This window comes from Sardina pilchardus, chromosome 23, assembly GCF_963854185.1.
Source record: "Sardina pilchardus chromosome 23, fSarPil1.1, whole genome shotgun sequence".
NCBI classification, from domain to species: Eukaryota; Metazoa; Chordata; class Actinopteri; order Clupeiformes; family Clupeidae; genus Sardina; species Sardina pilchardus.
Window position 1 is genome coordinate 27,178,057 of NC_085016.1, and position 15,419 is coordinate 27,193,475.

A 15,419-nucleotide genomic window follows, 5' to 3' on the forward strand; every position below is an offset into this window, starting at 1 on the left:
ACCTCTCGACTCCAGAAGCGTCGACTCCACACCTCTCAACTCCAGAAGCGTCGACTCCACACCTCTCGACTGCAGAGGCGTCAACTCCACACCTCTCGACTCCAGAAGTGTCGACTCCACACCTCTCGACTCCAGACGCGTGGACTCAAGACCTTTCAACTCCTCACCCCTTGACTCCACACCTCTCGACTCCAGAAGCGTCGACTCCACACCTCTCGACTCCAGAAGCGTCGACTCCACACCTCTCGACTCCAGAGGCGTCGACTCCACACCCTTCGACTTCAGACCCCTCAACTCCAGACCTCTTGACTCCAGACGTGTCGACTACACACTTCTCGACTACACACCTCTCGACTCCAGAGCCCTCAACTCCACATGCCTCGACTACACACCTCTCGACCACACACCTCTCGACTCCAGAGCCCTCAACTCCACATGCCTCGACTACACACCCCTCGACTACACACCTCTCGACTACACACCTCACGACTACACACGCCTCGACTCCACACCCCTCGACTCCAGAGCTTTCGACTCCACACGCCTCGACTATGCACCCCTCGACTACACACCTCTCAACTACACACCTCTCGACTCCAGAGCTCTCGACTCCACACCCCTTGACTCCACAGACCTCGACTCCACACCCTTCGACTCCACTTACCACTACTGTGTCAACTAGCACTGTTTCTAGCACACCAAGCTCCACTGTGGAACCTACCACTACTGGGGAAACTGCCACTGCTGTTTTTAGCACACCAAGCCTAACAACCTCTTCCCCACCTGTGTGCATCAATGGCGGGCAACTGCAAAATGGAGTTTGCCTCTGCCCAGATGAATGGACTGGTGTCCACTGCTCTATAGGTAAGTGGGTTCATGGAAGCCTGTCTGGGTAAATAGTCAAGGAAATCTGACAACCATCCCATAATTAAGCAATTAAGCAATATTTTGAAAATACATTATATTGGCAAAAGTTTGGGGATGGCCCCTTCCTGTTCTAACATGACACAAGGTCCATAAAGACATGGATGACAGAGTTTGGTGTAGATCAGGCATCACCAAATGGCGGACCGCGGTCCGGGTCCGGACCCAGTGACGGTTCTGTCCGGACCCGTTAATATTGTCGGCCTAATATTATGAAAGAGCATCATTAGCCAAGCCAATCAACTCGATTGTTCATGTTTCAGCAACAGAGAATAGGCCTAGCGGGAGAGAGAGAGGAGATGAGAGAAAATGGCTTGCTCAAAAATAGATGGTGAAAACCGAACTTTTAACACTAGAAGTGCCAAGCGCCGGTCATTTGACCGCTGACGCGTATTCCTAGAAGCGCCGTGTGGGTTTGACCTAGATATACCTAGAACTGCCGGGCTGCGGTCATTTGACCGCAGCGATTACAAAAAAAAAAAATCTTTTCACTCGATTAAATTCCAGGACCCTACGTTCACGACTTTTCCTAAATACGCGTGTTTTGTCACCCAGAATTTTTACATGATCAAAAGCACACCGGTACAAGCTAGTTTAGAGCTATTTTGCGCTCACTTATGTGACAACACTATGTTGTCTCGCGTTCGGCCATTTTTGTCCAGGCTGCTATTCTCTTTTCTCACAGCAGATGTCGCAAGGATATAAACGGATGAATCACAATATGTTTAGGCCTACCATTAACGAAAAAACATTTCGCCAGCCAATCATTTTCTGCCGCCATCTGACAAACTTTGACTAAGCCAGTTAGACTTTTTGCATCTAAAAATAATTAGGCTATATCATAGTGACACGCGAAAAAATAAACGATAGCTTAGAAACTAGGCCTGCATGAGATTTTCCCACTGGACACACCACATCAGTATTGTGCTCGTTGCTACGATACACAGGACTCACAGTGAGTTGACGACCAATGAAAATGACATGGGGAAAAGAAGGAAACAAAGTAGAACTACTTCTAGCCTGATTTTGATCTCACCTTAAGGCTGGCTTACATTGCACGATTTTGGTCTGTTTTAACAGTCGGCGACTAAATTTCCAAAATCGGGCGGAAATCTTGGGAGTTGTACTGAAATCGCAGCGCGCTCCCGTCATCTAAATCGTTTAGTGTAAGGTGCCAATCTTAGCGGTTTTAAGTCCGTCGGAAGCAGTCTTTTTCTAGTTTTGCCGTTACGACAATATCAAACATGTTTGATATTATCGGAAGTCTTTTCAGTCGTGGCTCATGCAAATAGTGACGTGAACATTAAAAACCAATAGTAACCTTGCGCGAACATGAAACAGGAAGGGGCAAAATAGGCGACAGCTGTAGCCTTTATGATTATTTGTTATTTCATTTCTTATAATTTATTAGTCGGTTGTTCTACGTGACAGAACAGCTCTATATCTGTTAGTGATGTCACACATCAAACAATGCTGCAGAAATGCGAAAAAATTACTTTGATATGAGTAGGCTATCATGTGATTTCCTGTGAATGATGACGTGTAGCCTATTGCACGATGGAAATAATTTGAAGGAATCTAGCAGCAGTCTTGTAAATAGTGACCCACAGTCTTTGCAAAATCCTAATCTGAGACTGGCCTGTGACTAGACTGTGACTAAAAACTCAATGAATTGTCTTTAGATGTGAGAGGGTCTGAGACTGTAGTTTTTCAAAAATCTTTTCCAAATCTTTGCAAAGTCTGGCAATGTAAGGTAGGCTTTAGGCCTACATACTTTCCTAATTCCTACGTTACTCAGACTTTTGTTAAATCGTCAGGGCCCGGTTGCACAAACACCAAAACCAAAGATTGATGATATGAACCAAATATTCTGGAACAGATGGATTTACAGCATTGAGCGTGATAGGCTATTAGGCTACTGCTGCGACTTCCACCGTTTCCTTTCCAGAGATTGCTGCGCGTTCACAACGCAATGAACGCATGCAGTCTACATTGAAGTGAAACGTGCAGAACGTTGTCCAAAACAATACAATTACATTGTGTGTTGATATCTAATACAATATACACATCTGTAGACATGAAGTGGCAACTAAAGCCATTATCAGTCATGAAAACTTTGGCGGCTGCATTAAGGTTTTGGCTGAGCCAGCTAGCCAGCCAACAACTTCATCAGCCAGCCGTTCTCAAAGCAAATGGCTTCGGGGTCTATACATAACACTATCCATCATTGCAGCCTATTTGAAACCGATCATCCCCCCTAAAATGCGGCATGAAATCCTGGCTACTGTGTAATTGAAACCAGACTGTTAGGCTCTTTGTTCCAGGTGACTAGGTCCGATCATTTTCGGCGGCGCGAACCTATTAAATTAATAGAAGTGAATTTGGGGAGTGAATTAGAACTAGCCACATTCACTTTTAGAGCATTTTAGTTGAAAGTCAAGTTTGCTTAAGGTTTGTTCAAGAACTCTTCCAACGTTTTTACCTCAAACAACACAAATCAACACAAATACATGAACAGATAACTCAAACGTGCTGTATGTCATAATGAAACAAACAACCACAGATTATCAACAACACGGTCTGACACGAATGACACATGGCTTAGTGCAAACTGAATTTATGACCAAACGATTTCATTCGTGCACGAAGTGCCATCTAGCGATCCTTATGTGTAAGTAAAAGCCTCCCAGTCTAACGGTGCATGTCCATTATTGCGGCGCGTTGACGCTTGCAGACGCCTAGACCCTCTCTTCGTCGCCGCTTGTGGTCGTGTAGAAGGCTAAAGCAGTTTATTACATCGAAATACACAATGCCAGCACACATAGGCAACTAAAGTGAAGATAGCTACTTAATACGTAACACTATTAGCCAGTGCAAGTAATTTTAACATATTTTGTTAAAATACTCACAAATGTCATTGCCATGTTCCTCCAAAGCACCTTTCTGTCTTGGTTCAAGTCGCCAACAATGTCATTTTGATAGGGTGCAGTGGCAAACTTGTTCTAAACTTAATGGCTTAGCCTATAACTTATATATTTTCATTAAACCGAGACGATTAGCAGGCGGAACAAATATTTCTAGCAGGCTATGGTTCCGGACCGGAGGACTAGAGCAAAGGAGAACACTTGTTTACCAAAGACGTACTTTCATTGGCTAGCTGCCTCGCGTTTACCGCTTTCATTTGCATAAAGTTCAGCAGAGCCCAACTTCTTGACGCATCGCCTCTGTTCAAATGACCGCGCCGCATTCCCAAGGTGCTTTGCGGAAGCGTTAACTACGCCGTGCCGCTCTCCATAGGAAATGAATGGGCTATGTGCGGCGCGGTGGCTTTTGCCGCGATAATGGACACGTAACGTAAGGACTCAGCGGTCATTTGACCGCCTCGCCACGCTTTAAGTAGTTCACAACAGCACGGCGCTTCTAGTAGGTCGTCAAAGCGGTCAAATGACCGGGGCGCGGCGCTTCTAGGTATAAGTGGGTCAGAACGGCGCGGCGCTTCTAGTGTTAAAGATGAATGGACGGACCAATATTTGTTCTGCTGTGAATGTGCTGTGAAACTGTGGCGTTAATAAAAAAAAAATGGTAACGTTAGCGTCACTATGAGATCAAATACGGGTCGTTTGAGGAAAGGTAGCCTACGCGCAGAAGCCCGCAGTGAGGGCAAGTCAAACTTGAAATGCAGTTCAAGAGCGCAGACCCCCGCAAGCGCCCCCTGAATCCAGACGGTTATTCAGATCACTCCAAAAATGTATCGTTTCTTGTCTTCCAGCCATACGTTTTTGAGTTATCTTGCTAACAAACAGACAAACAAACGCAAACCCTGATGAAAACATAACCTCCTTGGCGGAGGTAGGCTAAATATTATCAAGTTGAAAAGACACTATATGACAGGTCTACTCGCGTGATAACGCATGCGTTTACAGGCTAATGAGTGTTCGTTAAAGATTGCGTGGATTTTGGTGCAAAACAAGAGAGCATTTGGCGATGGAATAGTTGTGAATGAGTGCTTAATGCGGCTGCAGAAACTTTACAGATCCCATTGTCAGCTTCAACAACAACAAAATCTGAACTATTAGCAGAGGATGTACTGGCACAGCTTGATGCAGCTGTTCAGAAAGCAGTAGGCCTATTTGTTTTCTTAAAGATACACTTTTATGTCATTCATAAAAGGCCTACTTGAAATATAGGCCCATAGTTCAGGCTGCTCAAAGCTGTGTTTTATTTTATTCAGAATACATTCAGTGTCTGTTGTCTGTTAACTTCATTGAAATGTAGACAACTACAGTATTGTTTTGCATTGAAGTAAGCTACCATTTAAGTTAATACTTGTTGGTATGTTAGAAGTATATTACTTTGAAAACACTTGAAATTTAGCAATAAATTAAATAGGCCTAGAAATGTACATGTGCTTCTGATTTTATTAACATCAGGGTAGTCTACACTATTTTGAGTGACAATATAAGATTCCGACCTTTGCTGGGAGGAGATTTTATTTTATTTTTTGTTAACCAGTGTTGAAATAAAATGTGTGAATGTGTTTTCTGTCTTAACTGGTGCAGTCCCCGTAGGCTATAAATAATGTTTTCCAAAAAACTTTAAAGGAATAGTTCGGTATTTGACATTTTAAGCCCATTTTCTGTATTGCCTCGCATGAAAACGAGTGTTTAACACCGAAATCTCGACGATTGAGCCTGTTTGTGGTATTTGGCAGCTTTAGAATGGAGCTCTGTATTGTGCATGGACTATGTGCGCCATGTGCGGCACATTTTTAAAAACGAACGTTTAGGGGTGTTTAAAGGGACACTTCACCGATTAGCATTAAGCTTTGTATCTTTAGAAAACCAGTCATGTTTTTGAATGGTTGTGCATCATTCCCTCAGTTTGCCTTGAGATGGGAGAAATACAGATTTCAATGAAACCCATGAATAGGACTTCCTGCTTTCAGTGATGTAAAATGATGATTACATCATTAAAAGCAGGAAGTCCAACATTGAAATCCGTATTTCTCCCATCTCAAGGCAAACTGAGGGATTGATGCATGAGCATTCATAAACATGACTGGTTTTCTAAAGATACAAAGCTTAATGCTAATTGGTGAAGTGTCCCTTTAAACACCCCTAAACGTTCATTTTTAAAAATGTGCCGCTCACCGAGTGGTTACTGGTCTTCAACAATCTTCTATAACAAGTTTAGCAGCGAAATACAGCTTCTGTCATCTTTTATCAGGGATTTTCGAAATCCCGGAAGTACTTTTTCAGATACCTCACAACCGTGTGTGCCTAATATAACACAACAGAATTTGAACTTCACTGCGAAACTTGCTATAGAAGATCGTTGAAGACCATTAACCACTCGGTGAGCTGCACATTTTTAAAAACAAATGTTTAAGGGTGTTTTAAGGACAGAATAGTCCATGCACAAAGCGAGCAATGTTAAAGCCATACATAGCTCCATTCTAAAGCTGCCAAATTCCACAAACAGGCTCAATGGTCGAGATTTCGGTGTCAAACACTCGTTTTCATGCTAGGCAATGCAGAAAATGGGCTTAAAGTGTAAAAAACCAAACTATTCCTTTAAGCCCATGCACATGCGGGCCATTTCAAGTGTCTGGCAAATGTAAACACACATGATCGGATTCGGGTCACTGGTGAAAGTAGACGTAAACATGCAATCAAAAAAATCGGATATGAGCACAAAATCCGATCTGCAGTCTAAACGCAGCCTAAGATTCACTGATGTGATTGGGGCAGTGCGGCTCCAAGGGCATTTAGCATCATTACTGGTTGCCAGAGTGACTCGCTCATTCGTGACCAAATTCAAATTGTGCTCTTGCAAGACTTCTGGATATCCAGGGTAATGCTAAAAAGGAAGTGTATACTATTTTCATGCATGTGACTTAATTATTCTCCTTTCCAGCTAATGTCTGTGAAAATGCCTGGCTGTACTACTATACTTTTCCAAGCACTGTAATTGGCTGGGCTGCATACTCTCTGGAGATCTGTGGACCTGAAACAAGCAACTGTAAGGCAACTTCCAAAGTTGTTATTGTTTTGTTTTTTTTCAGTTTTTTCTTAAGATGCTATTTTTTATTATTATTATTTGTAGCTATCTATTGTAACTGTTTTTTTTAAACTGTCTGATTTGTCATATCGCTTCATTTCCCAGATGGTAACCCCAAAGCTACTGCAAGGTGTATGAATAGCACGACGGGTCATCTAGAGTTTGATCATCTTCAGGAGATAGACTGTGGACTCACCCTTGATAAACTACTGAATAATGTTAGTAGTAGACTGACGTACTGTATATGCCATCAGTAAGATGTGAACTTATTTGTGGAAAAGGACAATAGACAATACTTAATTCACTCTAAAAAGGCCACATTTCAATCTCAGCAGATCTTCATGTTGCCTTTTTAGAGCTCATATATAGTGTGCAGTGATCTCCCTCTCTCTAAGATGTGGATTGGAATGTTAGGAAACATTCAGAGGGAAACTTAAGTGTGATTAGCACAAATTATTTTCAACAGAGCACAAGGTGCCATCAACAACTTTGTATATTTTCTACTCAGTAACAGCTGATACTAAATAAACGTAAGTCTGTTTGATTCTGGTGTTCCTGAAGGAGCGTTGCTTATTATAAAATATATTGACAATAATCTGTGCTCACCGTGGTACCAGATTTCTGGTCCTATCAATCAGGAGAAGGCGCAGAAGCTTGCAACCAGCACACAGATGCTGACTTCCAATCCAGCGAGACTGACAGCATTAGAAATCAATTCCGCTGCAATGATTATCAACCGCATCCTCGATGAAGACACATTAAGCATCATCACTAAGGTAACACAATGCACAAACATCAGATATTAGTTTGATGTCAGTGCAACAGTATGTCATATTTCCCAATGGAAAGCTTGTGGAAATAGAGTAACAGAAATATTTTTAAAGGAAAACTCTCGCCAAAATGCATCCCAGTGTTTTTGTGAATGTAGCCTAGACAAACATTTAAAGGCATAATGACGTCGGATTCACCACTTTTAAGGTTGTCCGTGTTGTCGTTTTCGGGTCAAATGGCGTTTTGAATGGGAATGGAAGGGGCACTACTATTTTGATACATGATCACATTAAAATGGCCATTTTTAAAAAACGTAGAAGGCAACATGATCGAAGGATCATCAGTGTGTCTCTACACATGAACTCGACCATTGAGAGAACATTGTTTGTGTGCACATAGTTTACTAAAAAGAAAGGTTTTGGACAACTCACTACTTGACTGGCAAATGACGGTGAGCAGAAAAACCAAGTTCGAAACTTTTCTTTTTGTAAACGCTGTGTACATAAATGTTCTTAATGCTCGAGTGTAGAGACACTGATGATACTTCGACCAAAGTTTCATGTTGTGTCGAGCCTTCTTGGTGTTTTAAAAATAGCAATTTTGAAGCAGTAATGTTTCAAAATAGCCCCTACCATTCCCATTCAAAATGCCACTTGACCCAAAAAGGACCAACAAGCTTAAAAGTGGCGCTGTCATAATTACAGTATGCTTTTAAACAACAGTTTGACTCTGGTACATTCACGAAAACACCCTAGGATGCATTTTGTCAAGAGTTATCCTTTAAGTTGGAGACTGGGTTATTATATTTTTTACTGGGTTTGCTAAATTATCATTTATACTGATATTCTTTTTAGGAGACTGTAACATCAGCTGTAACTACAATCAGTCAGTTACTGTCTGCTGACCTGGACCAATACTCAGAGACAACTGGCAACACAACAATGGGGTACAATTTACTTCATATCCATGCATTACATTAATAAACTAGAAAAACACTCAGAGAGCGCAGACCTCCGCCTGTAGTGTTCTTCCTTGGTTGTCATACGTTTGAACCTAAACTCTTCAGATCGCCACCACGTGGCCATATCATGCCATTACACCACTAAGCGTACATAACATAAACGCCTCCTGAATCCCGAAGACGGTGATACGAATCATTCCCATAATTTAATAGTTTCTTCCTTGGGTCATTTAATGTAATTAATTTGGGTCATACCTTCCCTGAAAATGTCATCAAAATCCATTCATCACTTTCTGAGTTATCTTGCTAACAAACAGACAGACAGACAAACAAACAAACCCTGATATGACCGGTGTGATATGGACTTGTTGAAACATGATACAGAGTGTGAGCGTTTGTCTCAGAGCTGATCTCGACCTGCCCCCTGCACTCAGAAAGCTGCCGCTCGATAGCCGATGCTAGCAACAGGTTTTCAATGCGAATGCCTCGGCATCATCAGGTTAGCCATGCAAATAAATCACTTTTATCCATTATACACATTATACATTTTATACATTATATCCATTTTACACCATTTATGAGGCTCAAAGTTGCTCCACACTTTATTGGTAGACTTCTGAGGGACCTGACATTTAAAACGAGACATCGACAACTTTGAAAAAGCACTGGTGGTTTACTTACATGACTGTAGACCTTAATTAGGCTGCGTCTGGGGGTCGGGAAGGGTTCCGATTGGACAGGCTGTGCATGAACGCAGCCTAATTAAGGTCTACTGGAAGAAAACAAACTTTAGCTGGCTAGCGGCTTTTTTGTCATCTCGGGTTAACGTTACAGCATGGACAATAACATAATGAAAACGGTTTTCGCAGCAATTCTGATAATAGGCCTACTATTTAACCAGCAGCTCGAGAATATTGTCAAGCTTCACGTTTGCTAGCTGAGGAGGAGAAGAGTGTCGGAGAAGGGGGGAAGAAGACAGAGCCGAATTAGCAATGAAACGAGCATGCGGTTCTTCTTCCTCCTTGTACGATCATGCGCCAAACAAACGGAATAAACTTTGAATCGGAATAAAGGTTTACATGATCAAGGAGTGTGTTAATTCCGCTTTAACATCAGAATAAACCAACCACTTAAATCGGAATTAAGTTTAATTCAGAATAATCATTTTCAAGCGGAATAAGCGTCTCTTTTAAGGTGGAATTAACTTTTATTCCGAATTAATTTGGTTTTATTCGGAATTAAAGCTCTCATGTAAACGCAGCAATTGTTCAGTGCTTCATTTCCACTTTAAAGGGATAGTTCGGATTTTAAGACACGAAGTTGTATGGGTTCCCTGTCAGCAACGTAGTGCATCAGCACTGACTTACCCCCGACAGCGTCCTGTGAGCCGAGATCCAGCCGGTTTTTGATCGTTTTTGATGCCGGACTATTTTCTTCAGCAAGTTTCTGGGGTCACGAAAGTAAAGTGTTTTTCTTCTCAAAACCATATGCGTTCAACAGAGTGATATATTTGCACCACAAAAACGTTGTCCAGCTGTCAGTAGCGCGCAGTGATAGGAATCGCGAAAAATAAGTAAGTGATAACAAGGTTTGAATTTTTCCTGGACAACGTTTTTGTGGTGCAAATATATCACTCTGTTGAACGCATATGGTTTTGAGAAGAAAAAAACTTTACTTTCGTGACCCCAGAAACTTGCCGGACTACTTTCTTCAGCATCAAAAACGATCTAAAACCGGCTGGATCTCGGCTCACAGGACGCTGTCGGGGGTAAGTCAGTGCTGATGCACTACGTTGCTGACAGGGAACCCATACAACTTCGTGTCTTAAAATCCGAACTATCCCTTTAAGGGTGTGGTTTTGTGATCAGAGACTGGGCACATTGTACAAAAGGGTTTTATTCTGTTTATTCAGTCATGGGTGTGTTTTGGGCATAACATCCCTTAAGTCAATGAGAGTGACATTTGTAATTTCCTTTAACAGCAAATGTAACCCGACTGAAAACAGCCGTCTGTTGACAATGTAATTGTATTTCCCTTTTACACCATCACAATGAGAACTCCGGAGTCAGAAATATTTATAATAGTCTTTATTACTAAATATTTTCAATAAAATATGCAGTTCAATAAATATGTATAAAAACTAGAGAAATTGCCTGACAATATTTTCACAGTCCAGCACCAATCCACGCCATACATCAAAGTCCAATAAAGAGTTCACGTCACGTCCGAGTCCCAATGGCAGAGAGAGAAAGTTCACTTCCAATTCAGTCAATATGAGCGATTCACCCCCACGCCAGCAGGGGGAGACAGTTCGTCAAACACCGGTCGCTTCCGGGAGCTCCGCGGTCGAGGAAGCCCAGTCGAACAGCTGATAGGGTAAACACACATTCAGAACGCAGCCTGCCCAGTGCCGGCTAATTTCAAACAGCAACAGTATGGATAAGCTAAGTTACTTTCCTTTACGTGGAGGTCTAGGCGCAGCTCACAAACAATGCATCCGGTCATCGATGTTGGGTCGCTCTTCTCGGAAGGGGATGATCTGGGAATACACAAACACGACCTCAGGCCAGCCGATCACACGCTAAGATAACGGCGAGGCTATAAACACAGCAAGATAGGCAAAGCAAGCAAAAGCACTTTCCTTCGTTAAGAGGAATGGCGAGCGTTGTAACATCCAGTGCCGACGGCGATTCCTTCAGTCCGAGCCGGAGACGGGGACAGCTGTCGTCGGGAGATCTACGCCGCTGTAGCCTTCAGTTCTGCCAGGGTCCACCCCGACAAGCATATGAGAGTCCTATTTATTGGGAGACTGATCCTTGATGGACGAATAGGATCGCAAATGTCATTGGGTTCGGAAATGAGACAATTAGCAGCAGGTGCCTTAGATGATACGTCCGTGACCAGGTAACCACAGCACACAATCGTGAGAACACCACAATAACAGATATACATTGTTTACACACTTCATATACACAGCAAGTGAAAGCTTAATAGTAAAAACCGCACTACCAAATCCACCCAAGAGCACATTGATTACACAACAACATTGCACACGTGAGATCATATCATCAATGTCCTACTACAGCTTGTGACACTCCCCCCCCCTTTGACCATAGTCGTCCCGACAGCATTCTAATACCCATATCTGTCTGGTGGCCTACCCATATTCGATCTCTGAGACTGCCGAGCTGACGGTACCTGTTCTGGCTGTCCTACTGGCGGGGCTACTGGTGGGGCTACTGGCACTACACCCGCTTGACCTGTAGGAGAGGCAGATGCTGTAGGCACAACAGTTAGAGGCAACAATAAAGGCCTGGGACCCAAGACACTTGGGGCAGAGGGGCTTGGTTCCTCAGCCCTTGGGGCAGGGTGCAGTACCTCTTGGGGGTCAAAGGGACAAGGTCGTAGATGGTTGCGATGGATTGTCCGGATAGGAGTCTCCTTTCCCTCTGGTCTGATTTGGAAAACTGGCAGGTCAGGGCGGGTTTGTCCAAGAACTACATAGGGCTGAGACTGCCAGTGGGGTGCCAACTTGCCTTGTTCTCTGCGGCGGAAGTTGCGTAGGAGTACCCGCTCCCCTGGCAACAAGGGTATGGACTTTGCCTTCCGGTCGTAACGGGCCTTGTCCCGCGTTCTGGCGTCTCTCGTTTGGGATGCTACTTGCTTGTAGACCCGCTGTAGGGTCTGGTGATGCTGATGTACCCAGCCATCCAGGTCATGTCGCTGGGTTGTCGTCGGGGCTCCTGCCATGGTATCCACAGGTAGGCGAGCATGTCGGCCAAACATCACAAAATGAGGTGTTAACCCAGTCGTCTCGTGAGTGGTGTTGTTATACATCTGTAGGAGGGTGGGCAGATGGTCTGGCCAATGTGCCTGGTCATCCGAATTCAGACCTCCTAATAGAGATAAAAGAGTCTTGTTAAATCTCTCACAGGCCCCATTCCCTTGGGGCCTGTACGGGGTTGTTCGGATCTTGGAACAGCCATAGAGGCGACACAGCTGGGCTACTAAGGCTGACTCAAAGGACGCCCCTTGATCGGATAATATCCGTTCAGGACACCCCCATGGCTGAATGAGGTGACGCCAGAGGACCCGAGCCGTAGTGACTGCCGTCTGGTCTTTTGTAGGGACAGCCCATCCAAACTTGGAGAAAAGATCTGTCATCACCAGCAGGTAAGGGTAAGCATCAGCTGGTCGGCCTAAGGACAAATAGTCTATTGCGACAGTTTCCAAGGGGTATGATGTTAAAATAGGCACTAGAGGTGCCCTTACCTCTGGGCCCCTTTTCTGTTGGATGCAGTTGGAACATGAAGAAGTCCATTTCTGGAGATCCGTTCCCATACCTGGCCAGTAGAATGTCTTCCGTAGTAGCCCTTCGACCTTGGCCATGCCCATGTGACCCGAAGCCTGGTGGTAACGATCCCAGAGTTCCCAGGTTTTATTCTCCGGGACAAGAATCTGGGCAAGATTCGATCCAGTGTGCCGTTCCTGGGCCTTCCGTACTAGCACTCCGTCCTGCAAGTCGAGCCGTTTCCACTCCCGCAGATAGCGTCGTACTGCCGGAGATTCCTTTTGTCTTTCTTCAGCCCTTGGGAAGTAGTCCCTAATTACCCATCCCTTCAATGTGTCCAGTATTCGGTCTCTCTCCTGCCAGTCTTTCCAGGAGTTCAGAGTCCCCATGGTGACTGTGCCGTCGATTGCTGCCGTTTCCACCCGGATCTGTGGCCCTTCTCCCATTTCCTGTGGCAAACGGGACAAGACATCAGCATTACGGTTCGAGCGGCCTGGGCGGTATTTCAGCTCAAACTCAAAATTTGCTAATTGAGCTGCCCACCGCTGCTCTGTGGCCCCCAAATGGGCAGTCTCCAGATGGACAAGGGGGTTATTATCTGTGAAAGCCAAGAACTTATGACCCCACAAATAATCCCGAAATTTTTCAGTAACTGCCCACTTGAGGGCTAGAAACTCTAATTTGAAAGAGCTATAATTTTGATCGTTCCTTTCAGTTGGGCTTAGACTTCTGCTGGCATAGGCTATGACCCTTTCTTGACCATCCTGTACTTGTGCCAAAACCGCACCCAACCCACCAAGGCTGGCATCAGTGTAAAGATGGAAAGGTTTGGAAAAATCGGCAAAAGCCAAGATGGGTGCACTCACCAGGGCTGACTTCAACGTCTCGAACGCTACTTGACAATCTGTGGTCCATTGGATGCAACTTGTCCCCTTTTTTGTTCCTACCAGGAGTGCATGGAGAGGTGCTGCTACCTTGGAGAATCCCTTTATGAACCTGCGGTAGTATCCAACGAATCCCAGGAAGGATCGTACCTGCTTGATGGTCGAAGGAACTGCCCACTCCTGTACTACCGCAGTCTTCCCGGGATCCGTGGATATTCCCTTGTTGGAAATCACATGGCCAAGGTAAGTGACTTCTTTCTGAAAGAGCTTACACTTGGGAGGCTGTAGTTTTAAGCCATGTGTTGCCAACTTTTGGAAGACCTGCTCCAGATGCTGGAGGTGTGTGTCGAAGTCCGGAGAATAAACGATGACATCGTCCAGGTAAATCAGGAGGGACTCGTTCACCTGTCCCCCTAAACACCGCTGCATTAGGCGTTGAAAAGTCGCCGGCGCATTGCAAAGGCCAAAAGGCATACGATGGAACTCATAAAGGCCTAAAGGGGTGGTGAACGCAGTCTTCTCGCGATCTTTAGGGTCCATCTCCACCTGCCAATAGCCACTGGCAAGATCTAGAGTTGAATACCAAGAGGCTTTGGTAAGGCTGGTGAGGGACTCTTCTATCCGGGGCAGCGGGTAGGCGTCTTTGTGGGTCAGGGTGTTCAGCTTTCTATAGTCTACACAAAAACGCCAAGACCCATTCTTCTTTTTCACGAGAACAATGGGTGCTGCCCATGGGCTAGAACTTTCTTTGATCACTTCTTGTTCCAACATGTTCCGAAGGAGCCCCTTTAACTCGGAGTACAGACTGGGAGGGATGGGCCTGTAACGCTGTCTACTTGGTGGTGCAGATCCAGTGGGAATGGAATGAAGGACGGCGGTGGTCCTACCAAAATCTTCTTCCCCAGCTGCAAAAACCATCTTCCATCGGTTCAGCAGGGAATCCATCTTATGCTGTTGCTCTGCAGAAAGCCCATCTCCCTTCAACAGGTGGACGGGGTGGTCATCTTGCATGGTGGTCTGGATCGCCTGCACGTCTATCTCTACGACACCAGAGTCCACGACCTTCAACACCAGGTCTCTTCCACCCTGGACTTGCATTGGATCCACCTGGAAGACATTTGCCAGAGGGCAGCGTTGAGGCATTTGGACAGGGTATGGGTTCAAGTTACGTACCCTTATAGGCAGACGTCCCTTCACTACCCAGGCAATAGACCGTGCCACCTGCCATTCCTTGTCTTCCTCCGGGCCTTCCACCAGGGCACAAAAGTCCTGGCTGTTTGGTGCTCCGTACAGCTGCGTCCACAACACCATCTCGCTGTTAGGGGGTACATAAACTGGGTCTTGTCGTGTGAGCCGGGCTACTCCCACCTCTTCCTCAGAGGGTACAGCCACAGACACCTTCTGGCAAACAGCAAATGCCCGCTCCCACTCTCCTTTGGCCCTAGAGGTCATGGTAGCACTGAATGCAGTCATCCCTGGATGAACCCCCTGAAACAGCTCCTTCCAACAATGTGAGATCACATTCATC

General features: G+C 44.8%; 1 protein-coding gene across 1 annotated transcript; it reads left to right on the top strand.

Annotated features, from left to right (window-relative positions):
* Nucleotides 1-158: 158 nt before the first annotated feature.
* Nucleotides 159-9,168, top strand: LOC134071025 (adhesion G-protein coupled receptor G7-like). The gene is made up of 5 exons (XM_062527590.1): nt 159-864; nt 6,841-6,945; nt 7,090-7,202; nt 7,602-7,760; nt 9,151-9,168. The coding sequence occupies exons 1-5, from the start codon at nt 552-554 to the stop codon at nt 9,166-9,168; spliced, it is 708 nt and encodes a 235-aa protein (XP_062383574.1). The 5' UTR covers nt 159-551.
* Nucleotides 9,169-15,419: the final 6,251 nt, after the last annotated feature.

Coding starts and splice junctions, on each gene's coding strand:
- LOC134071025 (XM_062527590.1), top strand. CDS start 552: ATGCACCCCTCGACTACACACCTCTCAACTACACACCTCTCGACTCCA. Junction 865..6,840: donor TGGTGTCCACTGCTCTATAG/GTAAGTGGGTTC, acceptor TCTCCTTTCCAG/CTAATGTCTGTGAAAATGCC. Junction 7,203..7,601: donor TTGATAAACTACTGAATAAT/GTTAGTAGTAGA, acceptor CCGTGGTACCAG/ATTTCTGGTCCTATCAATCA.